The sequence below is a fragment of the Antechinus flavipes genome, chromosome 1, assembly GCF_016432865.1.
Source record: "Antechinus flavipes isolate AdamAnt ecotype Samford, QLD, Australia chromosome 1, AdamAnt_v2, whole genome shotgun sequence".
NCBI classification, from domain to species: Eukaryota; Metazoa; Chordata; class Mammalia; order Dasyuromorphia; family Dasyuridae; genus Antechinus; species Antechinus flavipes.
This window is the reverse complement of record NC_067398.1, coordinates 59,516,274-59,542,290: the sequence shown is the minus strand read 5'-3', so window position 1 is coordinate 59,542,290 and position 26,017 is coordinate 59,516,274. Positions and strand designations below refer to the sequence as shown.

Below are 26,017 nucleotides of genomic sequence, written 5' to 3'. Positions count from 1 at the left end.
AGAGGTTCTAGGTTTCAAATCCCAAGTTTGATGCTTTGGAATTCTAGTTTCTAGTTTCAGATGCCACATCCGATGCTTACTTGAATCATGTTACTTACTTTCCTGGATTGTATTATCCTTCCCTATAAAATGATGGGATGTGACTAGATGACCTATAAGGTTCCTTCTAGCTCTAGATGTATGCTCCTATGATCGTTGATCTGAGTTTAAATCCTGCATCTAAATCTGTCATCCCAGCATAAGATAGAGCCAAAAGAAACCTTAGGAATCATGGATTCTATTTAAAGAAAAAAAGTCCTTTTTTTCCCTGACTTGTCCAGGGTCACTCAGCTAGGAAGTATTAAATGTCTGAGGGCAGATTTGAACTCAGGTCCTCCTGATTTCAAGGCCGGTACTCTATCCACTGTGCCACCTAGCTGCCCCAAAAGTCCTTTTTTTATAGAGGAGGAACTGGTCCCTGAAGGAAAGAAATGGCAGCCACGATCACATAGGCAGTAAGTAGCAGATCAGCTCCTCTGATTCCAAAGCCAGTACTTCTTACACTATATAATGCTTTCTGAATCGTTAAAGAATCTAGTTAAGTTCAGTAATTACAGGGTAATTATGAGAATCAAATAAGATGATGTACATAAAGCAATTTGTAAACTTTAAAGTGTCATGGACAAGTCAGCCGTTACTGTCTGTGTGAACTTGGACGAGTCTCTCACCTGTGGATTGGAGTTTCCTCATCTGCAAAATGAAAGGGGTCTGATTCAATGAACTTTTAAGTCTCTCCCAGCTTTAAATCTTATAGATTGGGAGAAAGTAGATGTTGGCTCAGCAGAAACAAAAACTTTCCTTCATGTCAACCCAACAATGACACACCTGGCTCAGTGGTAAATTGTGCTGTGGGGTTTGACCAGAGATAGAACGATTGGCTACAAGGATGTATTTGAAGAGAATTCACATGAAGGATGGGAGCTTGGGCCAGATACCCTTAAGGATACTCTTCAGCTCTGAGACTGTGATTCTTCTCTATGGAACAGAGCAAGGATGACCTCACAGATAAGTGACTTTCAAGAAGGTCTTGCTCAGAAAAATATGGGTGAGTGCCTCCTCATTCATTCTGATCAGTCCTGATTCAGGTTAATCTGTTGGTTCAGGTTTGATTGATATTGGAACTAAATCAAAGGAAGAGGGAAAGAACCAGTACTTTTTAAGGGCTTATAATGTGCCAGGTACTGGACTAAGCACTGTGCAAATATCTTATTTGATCTTCACAACAACCCTGTGAAATATGTGTTATTTTAACCCCTTTTTACAGTTGAGGAAACTGAGGCAAGTAGTGGTAAAGTGATTTACCCGAGATCATCTAGCTAATTTGAAGTCAAAACCCCAGACCCAGGCTCTATCCAGTGTCTCACCTAGCAGCGCAGGTACTCACACTGCCAGTGTACTCATAGATTTAACATTTAACGAAAGAAGTTTACCTAACAATAACGTGGGAAATTTAAAGAGCCAAGATATGACATTGATTCGATTGATTCACTTCTGTATTTGCCATGATGGGAGCATCACATCAGAAGGGCATTGATTCACACATCAATGAGAAGTCCATCAGGCATAAGGAAGCCCCCATTACTTCTATGCTTTTATGCTTTAAACAACTGGGAAGGTAATTAGAGTTTGAGTCTTCATGCCCTGGACCAGTGGTTCTCAAACTTTTGTTTTCACTATCTTTGTACTATTTAAAAAACTATTGAGGATCTGTCTGAAGAATTTTTTGTTTATATGGGTTATATTGATAGATATTTACCATATTAGAAAAAAAAATTAATTTGAATTTGCAGACCTTCTGAAAGGGTTTCAGAGACCACCAGAGAATCTCTGGACTTTACTTTGAGAACCACTGTCCTAGACCAATTAAGTCTCGTTTTCTTTTGACGGGAAAAATAACTGATGTGGCAGACATTTTCTAGTCTTATTAGATATCCTTTCTACCATATCATCTTTACAAAGTATAATGCCCCACAAATTTCCCAGCCATCCCAGATAACAGATTCACTGCCGAATGCATTACATGTGGCGAGTTATTGATAAATGTTCGTTGGAAGATACAAACAAGAGAGAGTTTCTTCCCACCACTCCCGCCTCAGGTTCCCCATCCCCATAAAAGTAGGTGTAGTTTTACTGATATGAGTGAAAAGGCATGTGGTAATACATCCTTGGCAGCTGGATTGAGTGGAAAGGAGAGTGGGAACTGTTTGGGGAGTTTCGCTTTTGAATCTATCAAAGCCCTTTATTAAAGGTAGACTTTATCTCTCCATTGTGTATTCTCCAGAGCTGATTTAACATCTATGGGCTGGGGAAAGAGCTGGAATACCAGGAAGGGAGTTGTTAATGGAACTCATTACTCACAAAAAACACTACTTTAAACCTGAGCCATTGGGGTGGGAGAAAGGGTGGAGAGATGAACTGGTCCCATTTGCTTGTTAGAAAAGGTTCACTTTACATTCAAACCCTGCTTTTAAGGCTTTGGGGAGATTGGGGGAAGGGTTTAGGGAAAGGGCCATAAATAGTAGGAGAGGGAAAAGAAGAAAACAAAGAAAACAGTATTGATTTTCACATGTTAGTATCACTGATAATAAAGAATTTTTTTCTAGCCCTGAGAATAGTATGGCCTTGATAAGACTGCAGAATCTCAGAACTGTAGGGTTGGCAAGGACCGCAATGGCTGTCCAGTCCAACTCGTACCTAAAAAGGAATCCCTGCTTCAACAAGCCCAACAAGAGGCCATTCAGCCTTTGCCCAGAGATCTCCAATAAGGGACAACTCATGTGATATCCCCAGGCAGCCCATTCTACTTTAATTAACAGGGTTTTTTTTTCCCGACATCAAACCTAAATTTGCCTCTTCACAATTTCCAGATCTAGGACTTAGAGAGGTTGCATGTTATCTCTGGTTCAGAATAAACCTACGTTGTGACCTTCTGAAATTCACTTAGCTTTTCTGTACCTCAGTTTTCTCATCTGTTAAATGAAGTGATGCCCTGTGTTACTTATCTCACCAGGTTGTAGAGTGAATACGATAAGATTACCAGATATAAATGATAGGAAATGAACTTGTGATTTCTTTAGTATAGGGAATTCTCAGTTGAGGAGACCAGTGCAAGTCAACAATTTCTCTGCAACTTATAGAATGACTTGAATAAAGATCTTCTTGACTCAAAGCACTCTGAAAAGTATGAAGGTATCTAATCATAGAAAGCAACATGAATGCCATTATAGGATTCATCCCTAGGGAGCCAGTAAAGCTTTCTTGAGGGGTGAACCGTCAGTCAGAATCTCAGTTTCTTCAGCTGGAAAATGAGCAGAATGATGTAGCTGATCTCTTTTTAAAAAAAAAAAAAAAAAAAAAAAAAACTACCACATCTAATATTCCATGAATGGGTAATCTTCTGAATTGTCTTCTTGGGCCAGACCCAAGTCTCTGTAAAAGTGTTAGCCTTTTATTAACACCTTGCATAAGAGGTTCTGCCTCAGTCTTTTATTTTTTCAGAGTCCCATACAGTGACTTGTATCAAGCATCTCTCAGAAATGCCTGTGTTGTATGTGGAAATACAAATTATAATGTGGGATATTTCAAGGATACTGGGGGAAAAGTTTGGATTTGAGGAAAATGGAAATGGACTCGAGTCAATAAAGCATAGGCTAGGGGTTCATTTTCTCCTGAAATAGCAATAGGGGATGAAGAAGAGAGCAGTGGAAAGATTTAGACTCACAGCATCTGAGTTTGGAAACAAGTTGATGACCTTGCTCAATCAATCAGCCCACATTCATTAGGCACCTACTGTGTGCCAGGCACTTCACCTTCCTTCTCTGTAAAATGGGAGAGTTGAACTAGAAGTAGGGCTTCTTAAACTTTTTTCCACTTGTGATTTCTTTTTACTGGAGAATTTTTTACATAATCCCTCTAGATAAGTATATAAAATTGGTATACAAATCAGTATTTACTGATAAAAATCATAATTTCTCAATATTCAGTTACCACATGGGATCACAACCCACAGTTTAATAAGCTTTGGACTGGATGACATTCAAGGCTCCTTTTAGCATTTAAATGCTTATTCATTCAATTTCTTCACATATAAAGGAACTGGAATAGTTTTTTTTCCCCCCCTAAGGACATCATAAGATTGTCATCATGAAAATGAATTCTATACCTTAAAATGTCATTTAAATATGAGTTTATCATTTTTGTTATTATTAGTATTTCAACTGTAAGACTGTAATTGTATTCTGAAAGAGAGGGACCATCTGAATTTTGTCTCCAGTGCTGATCATTGGCCTAGTCTTTCCTATTCTTCCTCATAACAACAGGCACACTTTGATCCATGAACTCCTTGAGAACAAGAGCCATACTTGCCCATCTTTGTATCTCCATCACTGCCTTCCCCTTGATACATAGCTGTTGAATGCATGAATGAACACCTCTAGTTTGTACCCTAGTGAGGGCCCAGCTGGAGCGTCTACTCACCACATGGATCCACTTCTGTTATTCAGTCATTTTCCCTTGGGGTTTTCTTGTTTAAAATATTGGGTGATTTGTCATTTCCTTCTCGAGCTCATTTTACAGATGAGAAAATCGAGGCAGACAAGGTGAAGTGACTTGCCCAAAATCAATGTCTGAGGTCAGATTGGAATTAAGAAAAGTGACTCTTCAGAACTCCAGATTGGGTACTCTGGGTACCACGGCCCCACTTAGCTGCTCCGACTTCAGGTTTCAGCAAAGCAGGACTCCTGGTGGGTTTAGGGGCTTTGCAGTGAGAACAAACCTTCACCAAAACATATGAGCATCTTTGTGTATTTGTCCTCAGGACCTGCAATTTTTAGCCTGTAGGAAAAAGAATCCTGGGTTTCTAGAGACATTAAAAAGGGACATTAGAGATCACTTAATCCAACTGATTTATAAAGGAGAAAACTCAAATCCCAAAAAGGAGTACATGTCTTATCCAGGGTCACACAGCTAGTAAGTGACAAAAGTGAGCGGTCTGCTGAGAATTTGGCTGTGGTAGAGGTCTCCCCCTGCTCTGTCGCAGAGGGCGGGCTTGGATGGAGGCAGCTTTTCCTGCATGCTGCATCTCTACGCCTGGCCAGCTTTTCATGATATCACTGGAAAAACTTGCAGACTAGCTCATTGTCTCAAAGTCCTAGACTTCAGGGACAAAACTCTCAGAGCCCAGTAGCAATCTGGGACGGCAGCCCACTTGGGAGGTTGGACTCTTGTTCCCAGCCTGGGAATTCAAGACCCAAGACCTTGGTGGTCAAATGCCCCTTTTCAAAAAACTGATTTTTCCTTAAGGGTGGGCATGAGAGGAAAGCTAACTGCTGTGTGTGTGTGTTTGTGTGTGTGCATATGTGTGCCCGAGTACAGGGAGAAGAGGAAAAGAGCATCTTACCCAGTTTTGTTTTCATGTAAAAATCAAAATTTTCTTCTGCAGCATATAATCAGCATTACAGAGACAGGGTGTTATAATGGGGAAAGCACAGGACTGACAATCAGGAGAGTAACTATGCCACAAATTAGCTGGGTGACCTTGAAGAAATCAGTTCCCCACTCAAGGCTTCCATTCCTACATCTACAAATGGAAGCTATCAGAAAATTTTCAATTCAAATTTGTTAACCATCTGCTATGGTCTAAATGCTGGAAATACAAAAAGGAAAAAAAAAAGAAAAGAAACAGGTCCTGCCCTCAAGGAACTTACAACCTACAAAGAAATCAGCATCTTAACAAATCCAAAGTGTATACACTTTATATAATTTATAATTAATATAAAGTAGGTGATCTATCGCTTAAGTCTTTTCCAACTCTAAAATTTGTATTTCTATAACATCCAACACTTGCTTTTTTTTCACCAAAATGCCTAGATTTCATAAGTATAATTAAAACATGATTAGCCTCCTCAAATATTATTTTAAAAGTTACTGCCTAGAGAAAATAGAATTGGTCATTGCCACTTGTAGAGAAAATGTCTTGTAAAAGGAGTCTGAAGAGGGTTGTTGTTTGTCTTTTATATTCAAAGAGGACCGTGACTGACTGGTGAATTGGGCTTTCAGTGAGGGAGGGCTGTGCAAAATCACTTGCCTCACTTTCCCCTCCAGAGTCATTTGGATCCAGTGGCCAGATATAGATCAGGAGGACTGGAGATGGCCCTGGATGCAGTGGGAAGCCTTGACCTCCCAGGTCTCAGTTTGACTGAGACAGTGACACAATCAGTGATTGTCAGGGTAAGAAAAGAGGCAGAAAATGGCCTCTTTTACCTAATAGATTGTTAATTCTTTATAAATTAGTGGATTGTAAATTCCTTAAGGGCAGGACCTGTTTCATTTTTGGTCTTTGTTTCTCCAGCATTTAGGACATAGCAGAAATTTAATAACCATTTGTTGAATGGAAATTACTTGGAGTCCCCACATATTCAGAAGCAGAAATGGAGGCCTTCAATAGGGAACTGATTTCTTCAAGGTTGCACGGCTAATTGTGGCACAATTACCCATAAGGTCTCAAGGTTGCCAGTCCAGCACTTTCCCCACTATATCCCACTGCCTTTGTGGTGTTAATTGTGCTCTGAAGAGGATTGGGCTGGTTGGTTAGCCTAAGTTAGATCGTTCTTTTGCTCTGGAACTGTAACTGGCTCCTTCTTGCCTCTAGGGCACTATACAAATTCCCCCATTTGGCATTTAAAGTCTTTTGCCAGCTGGTTCTCACCTATCATTACATATTTATTTCACATTATTCCCTTTTACACACTTTATGTTCTAGCCAAAAATAACCTACTTGGCATTTACCCACTTACAACATTACACTACAACATTAAGCAATAACATGCAGCACACAACCTTAAGACATTATATCCCCCTCCTCCATGTCTTTGCACAGACTCTTTCCCATGCCTGAAAAACTCTCTTCTGACTCCCATCTCATAGAATCTCTATTTTTCTTCATAGTACACAAGACTAGCTCCCCCATAGTTTTATAATAACGAATCCTGTAAAATAGTGGCGTTATTTGAATTTATACTGTACATTTGCATTGGGTTGTATTTTTTTTATATATAAATTCAAATACATGTAACCACAGGCTTCATGACTGGCACTAAATAGGTTTAATACATGCTTGTTGAATCAAATTGTATTGGACATGTGGAAGATGTTGACAACTATGTACTTAACTAATTGAGGAGGAGAAGAGATAACCTATTTCTGTGACTCCAGCTTGGGATGTGGTAACAGGATTATATTCAGGATTGGGAGCAATCTTATATTCCAAGCATCTCATTTTACAGAAAAGGAAACTGAGGTCTTCAGAGAAAACCATGTCACCCAGGGAGCAAGAGGCTGATCCAGAATTGAAAGCTGAGTCCTCTTGAGACAAATAGAGTGCTTTGAACATTGCATCCCTGACAAGCTCAGCCTTATGTTATGGAGGTCATTTCAGCTTGGTTCTGGAGAGAATAAGAGTTTGGATGGGCTCCTAGATGCTCACTTTTTTTTAATTTGGTTGTGAAGTTTTCATATTTTTAAACCCCAAACACTCACATCTTCCTTCTGATTGCAAAATCAATGAAATGGAATGAATGAGTTGAAATGAAAAAGAAAATCCGGCATCTTCATATGTAGTCTTCATTTGCAGTTTTCCCTGAAGAAGAAGAATAGATGTCAAGTTTCCTGACTTCCTGGGTTTTTAGTTTGGCTAAATTCTGACACTGAATGACTTACTATTCACTTAGCTTTGGTAAATCTAAACTAGTTTCAGTCAGAAAGGGATAAAGATCCAGTCCCCACCCTCAAGTAATTTGGAGAGATTTCTGCTTAAGGAGGAGAAGTTCTATAACTATGGAACAGAAAATAACAAAGCAGAGTATGATAAATTCCCAATGTGGTCTCAGAAGTCAGGAAGCTGGGGTTTTCATATGAAGTAGTCATTTGTCTTTACAAAGATAGGACTTTAACTGGTCCTGAAGCATTAGCAGGATGCAAATAGGAAAAGAGGAGGACACTGTTGGTGAGAAGGAAAGGTGGGGAGAAGTGTACAACCTGAGCCACAGAGTGTGAAGATATTTCTTTGAGTACCCAGGCCAGGAAGGAACATGTACTTTGGACATAGTTCCATTCTTGAGGCCCATAAATCCCTCTTGGCCAGGAAAGTGTGAAGACTGGAACACTATGATCTCAGGAAAATCACAATTTCAGATAGTGCAAAGGGCAATGGAAAGATTGATGGTGAAAGGTATTAAAGATGTAATTAAGGAAGGCCATGTTTAATGGGAAGGTAAATGGGCCAAGCATGTAGTAAGATTGAGGAGTGATGTATGGACAGGCCAGGCAAAGCAGTCATACCCACAAAAATATTAAATGAACCAGAGGAAGGCCTCTGACATGTGGAATTAATGTCCTAGGAACAATTTACAGAAAGGCAGTGAGCTTAGATCAGAATTAAACACACCTGAATGATTGTCCTAGCTCTGTCTCTTGCTTAGGCCCATCACTTAACCTTTCTGGGTCTCAGTATACTCATCTGTTAAAAAACAAAACAACACATAATTATACAGAATGATTTATAAGTGCCTTCCAGGTCTACGGCTCTAATTCTCCAATGAGAAGCTTTGGCTGCAGGGGTGGACTTGAATGAGCAAACCTTGCTCAAATTTGCAGTATGAGTTTTTAATTCAATTCAGTAAACATTAAATAAGTACCTACTTTATACTAGGCTAAAGTAAGTCCTATAAATACAAAAAAGGAGCAAAGAAAGGTCCTTTCTAGAGGAGCTTATAAACCAGTGAAGGAGACAACCTGCAAACAAATATATGCAAAGCAAGCTAGGTCCTAGATAAATGGAAAATAAAAGAGGGAACACCCTGAAATTAAAAAGGAATTTTCACATGCTTGATTTATTATTTTGTTGATTATCTAAAGAAAGTGAGGGGGGGAAATGTTAGTTATGTAGATTAAATTTAAAATGTGTGCCTCCATTTTCCCCTTCTGAGAATATTTATTGACCAGCTCCCACCTATATGCCTAGAAAAAGGAGTACCCAGATTCTTGAGCTTCCCTGTCCAATAGCAATAAATTCAGTCTCTCCTATAAGCAGCTCTGTAAGCTGAGAAATACCTGCGTCTATCAATTCCCCCAGTGCCCATTATCCCATGGCAATATCCACCTTCCACGATGGCTACTGTATAAATGATTTGAAATGCAGTTGTGTGTATGAATTATTGAAGGCATGCTATATCTAAGGCAGAGATGTACCTGAGGTGGGATAGACTGGCACCAATGGAATTTGGAGGGCGAGTGGACAGGGAAGAGCCCCCCACTACCTTCCTCCTCACTTACAAAGCCCTGGGTGTTCCGAAAAGGACGAAAATATCGAGACTAAGACATAATTGATTTAATGTGCCCACTTTTGTTTTTGCTTGTTTGTTTTGGTTGCGTTTCCTCCAGATTTTACATTTTAAAAGACCTCAAAGAGGAGAAAGTTGAGTACGTCCCCATTGTTTCTGTCCCTGGGAGGAGGAAGGTTCCCACTGTCTGCCCAACAATGCCGCGCCTGGGGCTCCGTTTGCATCACCGCTCCTTAGCCCGGCCCCCAGTTCCACTCCCAGCTGATGGGGTTGCCATGCGGGTGGGTCCCTGCTGTACACACCGGTTGGGAGCGACGAGAGTCCCCTCCCATCAGCCAATGAGCTACGGTCATCAAGGTTCCATTTTAGATTTTATCAATGTGTGCCTGTTGCCCGGGCAACCAGAATCAGCCTATCTCGGAGAGGCTTTATCTGGCTGGCTTTTATAGCTGGGAGCTTCTCCCCCTACCCCACCCCCCAGGAGCACCATGTGGCTCAGATGATTAGTTTTTTTTTCTTCTTCTTCTTCACGCAGGCCTAACTGGCAAAGTGTGCTGGGAATAAGATAAGCATAATTTATCTGAAGAGTGGGGAGGGTCTTTGCCTTCTTTGCCCCCCCTCCTCGGTGGTCTACCCCCCCCCACTCCCCACCGCAGCCCCTACTCTTTTCCCCAGCATCCTAAGGGAAGAGCAGATCTGTCATAGGTGTACCAGGCACAGACGATGAATGGAGCAGATATGATTCACTCCCAGAGATCTGGCTGAAAAGAAAGAGTTGCGAGCGGTGTCCTCGGGAACTCTGGAGTTTGGGCCGGGACGAACAAACAGCCCAGGGCTGCTGGCGGGATCGCGGAGGGGCACGAGCGGGGCCGGAGCTCGAGGGGCTCTCCTTTTCCAGGGCCAGGTGCAGTGAGGATGGTGGGCCGGGGGAGGCCCGGGGCGGCCGGCGGCCCGGCGGCTCTGCGTGGCCCCGGACGCGGCCCGGGAGACTCCCGGGACCTTCACTAACTAAGGAGAGCCGGGAGGCAGGCAGTGTGTGACATCGCCCTGGCATACCCCGGGTGGCGATGTGAGCGAGAAGAGCGTGGCAGAGGGGAGCCGCGAGCGAGCGAGCGCAGAGAGCAGAGCAAATGAATTTGTAGGCTTTGTGTGCCCGGCTCTTTGTATTTCAGAAGTGTACTGTACTGTCGCGGCCAGGGCTGGGGCCATGTGCCGGGGAGGCTGCGGGGACCGGCCGCTGAGCTTAGGGACTGGCCACTCAGGCTGGGAGCCGTGAGGGGGCCGGGGGCCAGTGCGGGGAGCCCGGCACCAGGCCGGGGAGGGTGGCCAGAGAACTTCAGGTTCGGCTCTCCAGCTCGCCGCCGAATCCCCGTAGCAAGCTTCATGGTCCTTGTGGAGAAAGCGCTTTGAACCCACCTTCTCAGCCAGGGAGGGTCGGCAGTGTTTGAAAATGCTCAAGCTAAAGGCCTTCTGCTTGGATTACTGGCAGTTTCTGTGTCTCCAGCCTCTTCACGGGTTCTATAAAAGGTAAGGCGTATCTAGTCTGATGAGTGTTTCAGGGCTGTGCTAATGCTAATGGATGGGGAGGGCTTCTTTCTGTGCTGGGGAAATGGCTAAGAACACTTCCAAGCAAACTGGTCAAAGTTCTTCCCCCAAGCTAGGGATTCTTAACCTCGGTGGGTCCTGGCCCCCTTGGGTGGGCAGTCTGGTGAAATCTGCCGATCTCTTCTCAGAATCGTGTTTTTAAATGCATAAAATACTCGCTCACAAAGGGAACACAGTTATATTGAAATACAGCAATAAAAAAATTTTTTAAAGCAAGTCCAGGAACCTCAGATTAAGCAACCCCTTCACTAAGGAATAGTGAAGAGGAATTTGCTGACGGAGAAAGTGAACTTTCTTATAGGAACTTTCACTTTTTTTCATTCCAAGTTAAGCAAAGCTTGGGCTTCTCCTTTCCGTGGCCCCCTCCTGCCCATGGGCACCGCGGGCCTCCCCAACAGCAGCCGGTGCCTGGAATGCCATCGAAATCGGAGTGATGCTGATAAGTCGCTGGCCAGAAGTATTTTTGATAAGCAGTGCCATTCATTTTCCTTTTATCCTGCGGAAGAGAGTGCCCGTCTGAGCCTTTCAGGCGGGCTGACACTTCTCAGGCCAGCCTGACAGGGAAGCCTAGGATGATTGATAGGGAGGGGGGCGACGAGGAGGGAAAATAGCTAGCTAGGCCCTCCGCTACTCACGGACTTGCCTACATAGTGGAAGAGCACAATACAGCTTACCATGACCCTTAACCCAAAAGCCGATCCTTTCATTTGGGTTGGTGCCATCTCGGGGAGCCGAGCTGGGAGGAAAAGTAGGAGTTGGAGAATTTCAGGAGACATTCCCATACGGTAGTTGGGGGGTGGGGGAGGGAGTGGCAAAGAAGGGAAATACCATGGGCGGGATTGTTAATAAATCTTGCCTAATTCTTTAGAAATCGTATGCAGTCCATATGTACACCTTGGCTAAGTAACCATCCCCAGACAACAAAAGTGTATTCATGTGGCTCTTGGTTGGGATCGTATTTAACATAGAGTAATTATGGAACACGGGGAGGAGGAAGGGATTATTCAGGCTATTCTGGGGGAATTAGTGTTTCCTGATTTCACATTCTGTGTAGTAGTAGCCATTAGCATGCAAGAAGTTCTGGGAAATTGGTGGGAGCTTTCACTTCTTTTCCAATAGGCCTGCTCTGAAAAGGGTGAACTTGTCTTTTCCAAAGGCTTTGGGGACAACAGGCTGAAGGGGGCTGGCTGGCTGGCTGCACTTGGGCCTCTGCCAGGTTAAGGTAGCACTCTCTCTCTCTCTTGAATTTTGTTATACTTCCTTAGGCAAAGGAAGGAAGAATTGGGGGGGAAAGAGAGGGGATCTGTTGGACTTCCATAAGGCTTTCAGGTCCAGGTGATAATGTTATCTCAGGCTATAACTTAAAGAGTCAACCTAGCTCATCCTCCGGTGGGAGATTAAATGAGTTACTTTGGTCCTGCTTTCTAGACTTGTAGAAGTAAAGAATATCAAAACTGGAATGGATGGGGGATTGGAGGTCACCTAGTCTGACCCCTCTTCATTTTATAGAGGAAGAAACTGAGTCCCAAAGGGTTACAGCAACTTCTCCAAGGTCAAAGAGTTTAATAAGTCAGAGCTCATTCATTTATTTCAGCATTTGTATTAAATCAATTATTCACTAAAGGTCTTTATTAAAATTAAAGAATTGATTAAAGTCTACTATGGTATGTCAGATATTATAGCATGGAAGGAAGGAAAAAAGAAAGAAAAGGAGGGAAGGAGGGAGGGAAAGAAAAAGGGAGGGAGGAGTGGATGAAGGAGAGAAGGAAGGAAGGAGGGAAGGATAATGGAAACAGAGAGGGAGAAAAGGAAGGAAGGAAGGAAGAGAGGGAGAAAAGGAAGGAAGGAAAAGAGGGAGAGACAGAGGAAATAAAGAAGGAAGGAGGGATGATGGAGACAGAAAGGAAGTGAAGGAAGGAAGGCAGAGGGAGAGATGATGGAGATGGAGGGAGGAGAGGAAGAAAAGGGGAAAAGGAGGAAAGGAGGGAGGGAGGGATGATGGAGAGAGAGGAAGGAAAGGAAAAAGAAAGGAGAAAAGGAAGGAGGGAGGGAAGGAAAGGAAAAGAGGGAGGAAAATAATCTCTGACCTTAAAGACTTTTCCTTTTACTAGAGTGAAACAATACAAATATATATAAGTCAATAGAAAATACAAAGTATCTTCAGAATAATGGAGGATGAGGGATAGGACTGAAAAAATAGAAAGATGAGAAAAGACTTTATACAGGGGATGGCATTTGAACTGAATCTTGAAATAGATTCCAGAGGTAGTGTCTTTTCAGGCATGAAGTGTAATAGCCTGTGCTGAAGGCATAAAGGTAGGAGGAGATGCCATATATACTGGGGAGTGTACTGGTAAACATTTAACGATCAGCTATCCAGAAAAGGGGAAATTTAGTATGCACAATGTAATTTTAAATTTAATGTGCATTATGAACATTTTCTCCATCACTTTCTTCAGCTTGACAATCAGGAAAACAAATAAGCCAAGCCTTGATCTTGGCCCTTGCAGATTTCTGAGGTGTAAATGTTCACATTGGAAATTTAGCGGTGGGCTCCATAGAGCATCTGAGCTGATTGTCCAGCACAACCCCAACATGGATAGGTCAGTTTGGCAGGAACTTAGGGCCCTCAACAGGCAGCAGTATGAGATCAGATTGTAAAGATCAGATTGAAGCTAAAGTTAGGACTTGGAATGCCAGACAGAGGAATGAAGAGTTTATCCTAGAGGCAAGAGGGGATGACTGAGATCTGGATTCTAACTCCAAATAAAGTGCTCTTTTCAATGAATGGCATCTCTTTGTGTCATCAGAGTACACACCTTGATAATTTTAAACCAACTTAATTCAGCAACATTTACAAACACAGTAATATAAAGAGGCAAGAGGTTACAGATCGGGGATGGATAGTAGTCCTCTCTTGGAGTTAGGATAATCTGAACTCAAATCCTGCTCTTCACACATACTAGCTGTGTCACTAGAGACAGGACACCCTGTGGTGTCTCAGGCATAAAGACTTTCCCTGAATCAATCAAGAAGTACCTAACATGTGTGCTGGGGATAGAAAGAAAAATAAAAATAGTCCCTGCTTTCATGAAGTTCACAATCTAAAGGGGGAGGCAATATGCAAACAACTGTGTACAAATAAGATATATATCAGATAATTAGAGATGATCTCAGGTGAAATTTCCTTTCATCTGGAAAGGAATGAAACTGGCATTTATTAAGCTCCTTCTGTGTGCCAGGTACTAGACTAAGACCTTTACAAATATCTTAATTTGATCTTCACAGTAACATTGGGAAGTAGGTGCTATTATCCCCATTTTAAAGTTGAGACAGAGATTAAATCACTTGGCCAGGGTCACATATTAAAAAAAAAAAAAGACTTTTTTAAAGAAGGACTTGAGCTACGACTTGTAGTCAAGAACTGGAAATGAGGAGGGAGGTTGGAGTGTCTGCTGTGAGGAACAGTAGTGAGGCCAGTAGATAGCCCTGGATTACATAGTAGTGAAGAGAAACGTTTTTAAGGCTAAATTATTTCTCTGCTCATTTCCACTAATGGAGGAAGAAGTTCCCCATACCAATGAAATCCTGGGGCTGGAACAAAAAAAAACAAAAAAGTGGAGGCAGGATGCTAACTCGGGGGTGGGAGATGGAGGTGGGGGAAATATTTTTTAGAAACCAGCTCCCTCCCTTTAGGGAATTTACTGTCTTGTGGGATCAAGGCACAAATCCCAAATCTTCCTGCCCCAGATTAATCTTTGAAAATTAAAGAGTTCCCCACCCCTACCCCGACTTCCTCTGCTGAATTTAACTGTTTAAATTAATGATTTTGCAGTTAAGAATATAAAAAGCAGGCAATGAAAAATTAACCACTTTTTAAATACTAGCTTCCTTTAAGCTGTTAATTATTCTTCATTAGGATCTTAATGTAAAAGATCCTTGGAGCTGAGCCCAAGGCTGGTGCTGGGGGGGTGAGGGGGGGGGGAGGAGGGGAGAGGGAAGAGAGCTGCAATTGAAACTGGAAAACTTTCCAAACACTTGGCTTTGTCTGTTCTGGAGGGGGAGCTCCCTCTCCCTCGGTAGAGACTTTCCCTCTCTTTATCTGTGTATGTAGCCTACCTATCTCTTTGTCCCTCATCAGCAATTCCCAATCAGTGGAATGAAAAGAGCATTTTAAGTGGCTGAAGCATTAGGCTTTCTAAATTGCTAAACTGTTGGATAAGTTTTCTCTTTTGTAGTTGTTCTTTCTCTCCACGAGATAGTTCTTCAAATGACCATTAGTGGGGGCAGCTTGGTGGTGCAGCTCAGGCCCTGGAGTCAGGAGGGCTCCGGGAGAAACACACGAATCTAGTCTCAGACAGTACAGAACTCCAGTTGCCTCAAAAAAAAAAAAAAAAAAAAAAAAAAAAATGACCATTACAGGAAGATCTGTGTTCAAGTATTGCCTCTCAGGAATTGGTCATATAACCAGGGGCAAATCACATTTCAGGGCTCTAGACAAGTCCCTCAAATTATAAAACAAAAGATGTTGACCAGCATTGAGACAATTCCTCATCTGGAGGCAGCATGTTAAAGAGTGGTAGTTGAGTTCTGGAAGAACTGGGTTGAGGTTCTGTCGCTAATCCATGTTAAAATCACTCTGTGATTTACTCTGACTTATTTACTAAATTGCAGTGATCTATATTAGAGGAAGTTTCCAAACTATCAACTCACAAATGTATTCTCAGTTCCTCTCAGAGGTTTCCTCTTACCAGCTTCTTCCCTTGTAACATCACAAAGTTAGCCATGCCTTGTGTGACTAATGCCTTCCCTCTTTCTTTGTGCATTCCATCACTAGTAATTGGACCCTCCAAGCAGCCCACGTTGCCAGTATTACCAGTTTCAAGAGTCCCCATATAATTCAATCCTACCCACAAACATTTAGCCAGCACCTGCTGTGTATAGAGCACTCTGCAAGTGAGAGCAAGGGATAGAAAATTTAATGGAGACAGTTCCTGTCCTCAGGAGCTTGAATGTTCTACTTGCCAAAATATCCCCTGTAAAATAATTTCTTATATTTTTATATATTCCCTTACAGCAATTTGATTCATTCATTCATTCATTCATTCATTCATTCCTAAAGAATCAACTCAAAGGTGAAAGATCAAAGTCTTGTCCCGGCAGGTGTGAAGTTTGTACCAAGTCAGTTTCAATGAAATCTCGCCCTACAGATGAAAAATAACTCAATTCCCACAATATTGGAGTTTTTCCATTTTAATTTTTTATTCAGTGAACAAAAATTGATTTTTCCCTCCCTCCCACCCGGAGTATTGGTTTTTGAAGGGCTCAGGCAGACTGCGCGCTCTCTCTGATGGATGACGATCAGGAGCTAACAAAATCACTCCTCATTTTTTTTCATGCCTCTTTAAAATTAACGCCCTGTTTAATCAGGATATCCCAATGATGAGCTTTGGAGCATGTGGTGACTGTCTGGGATTTGGAGCCAGGGTATCTTTCTGTTGCCTTTAGGCTAGGAAGACTATATTGCTGGCAGCTGGTAAGGAATCTCCCCCATCCAGAGTTGTTACTGTTAGCACATTGTCAAAGAAAGAGCAGAAGGTGAAAAAATCTGTGGCTGTCGAAGAGGGAGAGCCAGGTAGTTTCCTCTCTGAGGTCTCCAGTCCTGCTCTGTGTCTTCCTCTCTGCACTAGCAGCATTGCCTTTCCCTGTCTGCTTCCACTCTGGGCTCCCTAAGTGCCCCTGAGCTGAGTGCTGGCCCTGTCCTGTCTGTCTCTGACTTTCTGTCTCTGTTTCTGTCAGTCTGTCTCTCTGTATCTATCTCTATTTCTCTGTTTCCCTCTGTTTCTGTCTGTCTCTCTGTGTGTCTGTGTATCTGTCTGTCTCTCTGTCTTTCTGTATCTCTCTGTTTCTGTCTCTCTGACTCTGGCTCTGTGTGTGTGTGTCTGTCATTGTCTCTGTCTCTTTATGTGAGTCTATGTCTTTATGTTTCTTGCTCTCTGTGTATCTCTCTTGCTGTGTCTCTCTGTTTCTGTCTGTCTTTAGGTGTGTGTCTCTGTCTCTCAGTATGTGTGTCTATGTGTCTCTCTTTGTCTCTGTCTTATTCTCTCTCCTCCTCCTCCCCTTTTCCCCCTCCCCCCCCCCCCACTTTCACATCTTTTTGAAGAGATTAAACATAAAGAAGGGGAGAAAGGGATAATCATGCCATGAAAAAGGGAAAATTAGTGCCTCCGAGCACACGGAGAGAATAGCATATACCTGCTATTATCCTCAGCCCTCGGATATCTAAGAATGAGCACCCATGGCAGCAAGGGGGCCATTTAAGTGAAATCACAGGGTAATAAGACTCAAAGCCAGGAGAGCTCATAGGATCACAGATTGAGAATTACAAGGTTCCTCATAGGTCCTAGTGTAATCCCATTTTAAAGGAAACTAAGGCTCAGAGAAGGGGGTGCCTTCTACATGCAATCATTCGTGAAGTTCAAGTTTGAGCTGAATCTGGATTTTACTCCAGATTCGACATTCTCTCCCCTCCAGGACTTAGGAAATCATGAGAGGTCAGACCTGGAAGAAACCCTAGAACAAACACTTTCAGAAATCTTCACCCTGGAGAGCAGAGTCAAAGCCGAGAGCGGGAGACTGAAGTTGTTTCTTCTTTTAGCAAAAACAGCGCCCCACTCCTTGCTATCAGAGAGCGGTTAAGAGCCCCTGCTCTAGTCCCATTGGTGGAGGAACTGAAACCCAGAAAGGGATGCGTCCTGCCTGAGGTCACAGCACTAGTGAGGAACAGAACAGCTCCTGGGACTTGGGACTCCATAACTCATGGCTATGGTAGAAAGGAAGCCCTTCAGGAAGATGTCTGATAGGTTGTCATCTAAAAGATGAGGATACAGGGTCAGGCAGCCCAGCACAGAGAAAGAAATAGTACTTAACTCTGAAGCAGGAGATCTGGGTGCCAGCTCTCATTTATCTGTGGGACTTTAGACAAGCCTTATCTTCCGCTTCCTCATCTGTAATTAATGTAAAATCTTAGCTTTCTGAAAAGGAAGTGGTGTTTGGTGAAAATTTTCTTAACCACGAAAACATGGAAACAAGTACTGGCTGTGTGACACTGGACCAGTCATTTTCCTTCTCAGCCTAGAAGAATCTCTGTAATATAAAAAATAGAAATTATATAACATATAAACTATATAAACATCTAAAAAAGAGAAAATGCATAATAGAAATAGAAATGAGGGCACAGTACTTAAGGATCCCTGTGGTCCCTCACCTGACTTAGTTTTAAAATGTAACATGTTTTATCTTTATTTTGTTAAATACTTCCCAACTAGAGTGCCCCCAGGGATGTCCGATCTGCTCTCAAAGATTATAAATTGTAGAGAGGTCCTGACCAGCCCTGGTAGAGGGAGATTCCTTTTTCTGGGAATTCCCTACATTAATGAAGTCATAGGATCAGTACCCTATGGATAATAATTGTGGAGAACGTGAGGGAATAGCTACAGCTGATAAACCATACAGCGCCATACATAAGCAGATGATACTTGAAGGGCCATTAGGATGTTTTTGCCAGGAGAAATGTTGGAAAAGGGCTTCTTCCCCTTCTCCCTTCCAAACCCTTACAATACATTTTCCTCGGCTTACAGTGTTACACGGAATAGACAACACCCAGTTGGCTCTGGCGAAGGGCTGATTATCCTGTTTTTCCCCTCCAATGAGGAAACCCGATAAGATGCTCATTTTAAAGTACTTATCTCTCCACCCAAAGCATCCCACTGGGTCCTTTGTCTAGTTCCCAGCCGAAACCATTTAGGTTATTAGTGGAACCACGGGTCCCTGATCATCTGGCCTGTGACACAAAGTAACAGATGCTACCCTATGGATCTCTGATTTTCGCCTTGCCTCCATCAAGGCTGCTCATCAATGAAGAGGGGGAGGTAGCAGAAAGGTGAAGTGGAAAGGCTGCCGGCTCTGAAATCAGAGGGCTTGGGTTCAAATTCATATTAGCCACGTTATCTAACCTCCCTGCTCCTGTTTCTTTGTAAAACGAAGAAGATGGAGTGAGTGACCTGGAAGATTCCCTCCCAGCTCTGATGGATGATCCCAGGTTTTCCACAGCGCTTTGGCCGGGGAGTCTGAGGCCCTGGGCTCTCTTCCTGATTCTGTCCTTACCTCATTCTGAGACCTTGGAACTGTCCCTGGACATTACCGGCCCTACCCCCACTATCTGTAACATAGGGACAAGAATGTCCATCCTGTCAAACTCCTCAGGGTCTTTATGAAAATGAAATCCGTGTTTTGTGAAGAAGGCTTAAGGAACTAAGATCACTATCCACTTTTTTTTTTATCTGTGCTGGTCAGTTATTTCTCAGAGCCCTCTAGAGGGAGGTTTAGTGCTTGCATTCCACAGATGAAGAAAACTGAGGCATTAAGAATTTCCGGGGCTCCAGAAGCCCCTTGGGTGGGAGGCAGGGTCCTTTGTGTTGTGGAGGGAACGCCGGGCTTGGGTTCAAGAAGACCAGCCTCAAATCCTAGCTCTTATGCTAGATATGTGGCCATGGGCAGGCCATTTAATTCTGAGTCCCATAATGTGGAAATGATATCTGTAGGTAGCACTTAGCACAGCGCCGGGTACAAAGAAAGCCCTAATAAATGCTCATTGACTGAGTCACTGCCATGCCTCTTGGAAACCCAGTGATTGTGGTCTCCTCCTTGAAGGGAAAGCATTTGTTATCCCTAGGGATGAACCAGCCAAGAGCCAATGAGGGCTAGTGGGTGTGATCTGGCTGGTGGTCACCATGATGATGGAGGAGGGGATAACTGAGAAAAGGATGCTCCTGAATGTCATACAAGGTTCCAGGTGAAGGAGCCGGGAATGTTTAGTCTGGATTTGGGGGAACCTGGGAGCTTCCAGCTCTGCCTTTAACTATCTGGAGAACATCTCGTGAAAGAGAAGTTCATCTAATTCTGCTTAACCCTAACGGGAGGACCAAAAAGCTGGACTTACTGGGAGGCAGATTTCGACATATAAGACGATACTTCCTGACCAAACCCCAAAAACGTTAAATGTATAATCTGAAAATCCCAAGTTCTATTTCTACCTCCCTGAACGGGTAACAATGACTTAATTGTATGACTTCTGGCAATTTCTTAATTTCTTAGAATCTCTTTTCCCCGCTACAAAACAGGAGCCTAAGAGGAGGTTAGATTAAATGATCATTAAGGCCTTTTCTCACTTACATTCTAGGGTTCTAATTAAAACTGTCTGAAAATAGAATGGGCAACCCTGGAGTATAGTGAGTTTCCTGTCACAGGAAGTATTTTAGCCTTTACTGGATAACTATTTTTGGAGATAATGGAGAGGTGATTCCTCTCAGTAAACTAAGATTCCTTCCCATTCTGTGATTCCCTGACTGGCTTGAATACCCTTTTGGCTTTTACTGGGTAACTACTTAGTGAGATGAGGTGATCCCTGCTTTAAGCAGTGCTCTGTATACTAAGTTTCCCTGTGATTCTGTGACTGACTTGAACACCCTTTAGGATGGCTCACGGGCTGCGGAGAGAAGTTGCCCACCCTTGGCTGTCCCCTGCTTTCCTCCTCTCAGACTAAGAAGACCATCCCTGAACTCTTTCCACCCTGTCAATGAGTAAACTTTCTAGCTGCCTCTGGGAGCCTGAAGTTACCTCCTGACCTTGCAGCCCAAATTCGCTGCATATTCTCCTAGGGAACAAATAAATAGTTTTCCTTTGCCTGAGAGTGACTTCATCCAGAACTGGCCTGAGTGAGTCACTGGGCATGTGGTCCAGTTCTCAGAGGAGGACGTTAGTGCTTTGCAAACTCGCCAGGAAACAGGAACAGCTGAGTCTGTGCAAACTCCCATGTTGATAGAGCTCCCCTCCCTCACTCCCGCTTTGGCTCCAAGTGACCTGGGGAACAAATACTGGAACGGCTCTCCCCCCTCCATTCCACGTGTCCACCCCCACCTCCAAGCCTTTTACCTCCACCTCATTCCCATCAACTAAACATTTTCTTAGGTAGAGAGCTGTTTTTTCCTGGACGCTGGGTTTTTAATACTGTTTTCCTGCTCCCTCGGAGACTTAGAGGTTCTCTGAAGTCGATGTTTCTGTAGAGCTCTAACTACCAAAGTAACAGATATTGATAAATGAAATCCACAGTTAATCCAAAATCATCCTTGTGGTCGTTAGCCTCTTACCCTTCCCAGACAAACTAATAATAGAAATTGTCTGGTTTAGATTTTGCTTGTATTGATGTCTTCAGTGCATCCTCTGATGGAAGAAGCTACTGGATAATTAGATGGCCTGGAGGGGGGATAAAAAAAAAATCGGGGGGAGGGAGGTGGAGAGAGGAGAAGGCTGGGGAAGCTTCTGAATTATCAGGAATGTCTCTATTTTACTAGCCCATAGCTAGGATTGTGGAGCAGGGAGAGGGAAGGCAGGTGGTGAAGTACATAATTTGGAAATTCTACCGGTCTCAACAGAGATAGAAGGAGAGAGACTGAGAAATACACACACACAGTCACCTCTCTACCTGATCAAGACCAAAACACATCTTTGTTCTCCACCGGAAAGGGTTGGTTGGGGAACTGGGGGCAGCTGGGTGGTGCAGTGGATAGAGTGAAGTTGGAATGAGGAATAAGTTAAAATTCTGCTTCAGATGTAAGCTGTGTGACCCTGGGCAAGTCTCTAGTACAGTTTTTTTTTTTTTTACCTCAATTTCCTCATTTGTAAAATGGGGGTAATAATAGCACCTGCCTCCGAAGTTGATTGTGAGGATTAAATGAGAGAATACATGTAAAGTGCTTTGCAAACATCCATATAAATGCTGGCTGGTTTGTTTGGACAAGAAAGAAAGTTTGTCTCAATTATCACACTTCTCTTTTTCTTATTGCTTGTGTAAACCATCTCCCAGGGCACACTATGAAACTCCTCTCTGGCCCATCCTGGGAACAGGCAATGTGGCCTTTAGGCACAGGACCTGGAGTAAATGAGATTGAGCACGAGAGCTGAAGGTGTTGAAATGAGTGTGATGATGGCCATGGGCCCTCCGTAGAGTGCCTGAGTGGCTGTTTATCGAAGCCTTTTTCCATCTGAGGGGGCTCAGAGACAAAAGGTGGCTCCTAGTTTTGGTTCTAGAGACAAAAGGTGGCTCCTAGTTCTGCCACTTAGGAACTGTGTGACCTTAAACAAGTCATTTCTCATTTCCACGCCTCGATTTACTCATCTGGAAAACAGAAGGGACAATAGATATAAAGGCTTTTGTAGCCAGAAAGGACAATCTACACGTAAACTATTCTTATTGGTCTCCATCTCAACCCTGGAAGGGAGGTGTTCTCTAATGGCAAAGAGCCCAGACTCAGCGAGCCTCAGTGTCCCTCATCTCTAAAATGGAGATCATAGCACGTGTATGGGCCTACCTACCTCAAAGGGAAGGAAACACTTAGTAAACACTAATAGTACTACAGAAACAGGAGTTGTGGATATTATGAAAGGCTTTTGGCTTCTCAGGAGCCATTACTGGTGTTCTAATGGGGAAAAATACAAGAATCATGCAGGAGAGCTGAAAGAAAGCTTAGGATCTATTGTAGGATGTCAGAGCTGGAGGGCCTTAGAACACAGAATATCAGAGCTAGACTTAGAACACAGAATATTAGAGCTGGAGGGCCTTAGAACACAGAATGTCAGAGCTGGAGGGCCTTAGAACACAGAATATCAGAGCTAGACTTAGAACAGAGAATGTCTGAGCTGGAGGGGTCTTAGAACACAGAGGTCAGAGCTGGAGGCCCTTAGAACACAGAATGTCAGAGCTGGAGGGCCTTAGAACACAGAATGTCAGAGCTGGAGGGGCCTTAGAACACAGAATGTTAGAGCTGAAGGGTCTTAGAACAGAGAATGTCTGAGCTGGAGGGGTCTTAGAACACAGGAGGTCAGAGCTGGGAGGGCCCTTAGAACACAGGAGGTCAGAGCTGGAGGGCCCTTAGAACAGAGAATGTCAGAGCTGGAGGGCCCTTAGAACACAGAATGTTAGAGCTGAAGGGTCTTAGAACAGAGAATGTCTGAGCTGGAGGGGTCTTAGAACACAGGATGTCAGAGCTGGAGGGCCCTTAGAACACAGGAGGTCAGAGCTAGGAGGGACTTAGAACACAGAATGTCAGAGCTGGAGGGCCCTTAGAACACAGGATATCAGAGCTGGAGGGCGCTTAGAACACAGGAGGTCAGAGCTGGAGGGCCCTTAGAACACAGGAGGTCAGAGCTAGGAGGGACTTAGAACACAGAATGTCAGAGCTGGAGGGACTTAGAACACAGAATGTCAGAGCTGAGGGACTTAGAACACAGAATGTCAGAGCTGGGAGGGACTTAGAACACAGAATGTCAGAGCTGAGGGGGCTTTAGAAAAATAACATTTTAGAACAAGGAGGGAGTTTAGCAATCACTAGAATATCCTTTATCTTTCAGATAAAGAAGAAATCTGAAAAGTACAAAGAACCACAGAAATTGGAAGTGTCACTGTCTAGTCAGAGTGAGAAGACAGAACAAAGTGGGATAGTTAAAGAATCAGCTCTTTGGAGTGCGGGGAGGAGGGCAGGGCTTGAGACTTTAGGGAGGCTCCTTTACAGGAGGCCTGGGGGCCAGAGGCCCCATCTCTTTCCTCCTCACTGCACTGCTTCCTATTGACAGCCTCTGCATTCAGCGCCTTGCCCCCAGTGTGCTGGGACCCCCAAGTCGGAGGCCTTCGGAGTGGATCCCGCCTGCCCAGTGCAGGCAGCTGGCGTGGGGAGGGAACGGGGCAGAGGGGATTGGGGGATTGGGGGGGGAGGCGCCTGGGGGGCCTTTGAAGAAGCCAGCCTTCAAAGGCTCTTTGCCTTGCAGGAGAGAACAAGAAGAAAGGGAGATGGGGAGGGGAGGGAGGCAGAGGTTCAGGAGGAGGAGGAGAAGGTAGGGGTAAGTTGGGGAGTTTATATTTGTAAGGAGCAGAGGTTGCTGGGAGATGACTCAAATCTGCCACTATGTCGTGGGAGACCAAGCGATCGGGCCGGGTGGAGTATTTGGGGTTCATTTGCTTGACCAGCAATCTGCTTAAACACAAATCATGGGGATAGAAGAGACTTCCCTGGTTTATTCAGATAGCCTCAACCTTCTGAATCAGAATCCCAACCCCAAACCTGAGGAGATCATTAGTACACTCAACATGCACTTATTAAGTACCTGCTGTATATAGAGGAAAGTATAATGTAGGGGAAAGAGAAGGATACAGTGAGGCAAGTCCTCTCGGGTACCCCTTACCCCCAAACCAAGGCTACACTTAAATCATGCATAAAAGTGAGAGAAGGAGATAGAGGAACCTGGATGGGAGTCCCATCCAACGGCTCCTCCCAACTGACTTTTAAATCCCTCTGTTTATCAAAGCCCCTTTTCCAACCTTAATTGGAAATAGTATTCTCTATATGGAGCCACTTATATGTCTAAAAATAGCCCTGGAGAAACAGAGCTGGGGCAGAGACGGGGGGAGCCAGTGGGGAACACCAGTGCTTCTGTCTGTGCCTTCCTGGAGGGCACTACCCACCGCCCCACCCTTGCTCTCCTCCCGCCCCCCAGCACTGCAGTGATGTGAGGCACCTTTGTGACCCCGGCAAGTCAAGGGGGAAGATTCTGGCTAAGTGTTGTTAGGAGGAACAGAGGAAATGACGCACTTTATCAACCTTAAAGGGCTCAGTCAGGGGCTGATATTACTACTGTTGTAAACTTATTCTCATCCTTTTGGGTGAAATTCAGATAGAAATTATTCTAAGAAAAATCTAAGAAAATCCTAAATAGGGTCACAAAGAATCAAAACTGAAATGACTGAACAATTTAAAAAATCAATGATATTACTATAAATGATTATAATTTAGTAGTAAATTAGAATTTATAATTTGTTCTGTTATTGGTTATAATATAATACATTAGAAATTATAAACACTAAATGACAGTTATGACAGTTGACAAGTGTGTGGTCTTGGTCGAGTCATTTGAAATTTGCTTTAATGAAGCTTAGAGGAGATAATCTGTATCCGAGTTCCCTTCCACTTCAGTCATTCTCTGCTCAAGTTCCAAATATGGATAATAAGAGCATTTGGGTAGTTAGAAGGAGACAGAGAAGGGAGGCTCCAGGAAGGGGAGGGGATCTCGGCTGGGATGCCTTTTTGCCTTTTCTAGGTTGAGTCCTTCTCGTGGTTCCTTCTGAGTCTCAGGTGGCTGGGAGGGGAGGCTTTCTAGGCTTATTGGCCATAGGCAGCCCCTCTTGTGTTCCCTCAGAGAGGGAAGAACAGAGCCATCTCCTAGGAGCTGGACAAATGCCTATGTCCACAAGAAAGTGGTGTGATTTAGGAAATAGAGAGCTCACCTCAGAACCCCAAAGACTTGGGTTCAAGTTCCAACTCTGAGACAAACTGACTATATAATCACAGGCAAGTCGTTTAATATCTTGAATAGTTCAGGCAATGGAAATCACAAACTGCTGAGGTCATGGATCTAAAAAAATATACCCCGCAAACTGCAGACGGCCCGTTCTTTTGGGGGGAATGGGGAGGGTTGAGACGGGAGGAGTCTTCTTGAACTGTTACGATGACAACTGAAAGTAGGAGGGAAAAAATAGTTTTTTTGGGGGGGAGGGACAAGGCAATGGGGATTAAGTGACTTGCCCAGAGTCACATAGCTAGTAAGTGTTTAAGGTTCCATTTGAATTCAGGTCCTCTTGATTTCAGAGCCAGAACTCTATTTCACCCTCTAGCTGCCCCATCCCCACTTAATCTTTAAAAAAAATACATTTACATACAATCTACCCATGAGCTTACTTTTAACCAAGTTTAGGAGTAAGACTGCCTTTTTTTCTTTCCATATCCTCTCCCTTAAAGGGGATTTATTTTCCTCTTCCCTCCCTCAAATCTGCATTTCTATTTACATGGTTATGAGACCATGAAAAAGACTCACCTTCCAGAGCCTTAGCTTTCACAGCTATAAAATGGGTCATATATCCTCGATTT

General features: G+C 43.6%; 1 protein-coding gene and 1 long non-coding RNA gene across 6 annotated transcripts in view; one reads left to right on the top strand and one right to left on the bottom strand.

Moving 5' to 3' along the window:
* The window catches only part of IQSEC1 (IQ motif and Sec7 domain ArfGEF 1), a 751,998-nt gene that overhangs the window by 517,386 nt on the left and 208,595 nt on the right, over positions 1 to 26,017 (top strand). The window contains exon 1 of one of the 4 annotated variants that reach the window (XM_051983690.1): positions 10,062 to 10,904. The exons of the other annotated variants lie outside the window; for them this stretch is intronic. Within the exon in view, the coding sequence (XP_051839650.1) occupies positions 10,828 to 10,904 (77 nt within the window). The 5' untranslated portion in view covers positions 10,062 to 10,827. Of the gene's footprint in view, positions 1 to 10,061; positions 10,905 to 26,017 lie in introns of those variants that run through there. 4 annotated transcript variants of the gene reach the window in all.
* On the bottom strand, positions 1,219 to 20,226 carry LOC127553203 (uncharacterized). Of its 2 annotated transcripts, none has more exons than XR_007951696.1 (3): positions 11,657 to 20,226; positions 8,483 to 8,554; positions 1,219 to 7,675 (listed from the first exon to the last, which is right to left on the bottom strand). It is a non-coding gene; the product is annotated as an uncharacterized LOC127553203 (long non-coding RNA). The 2 variants fall into 2 exon arrangements; XR_007951699.1 differs by lacking the exon at positions 11,657 to 20,226 and adding an exon at positions 10,794 to 10,882.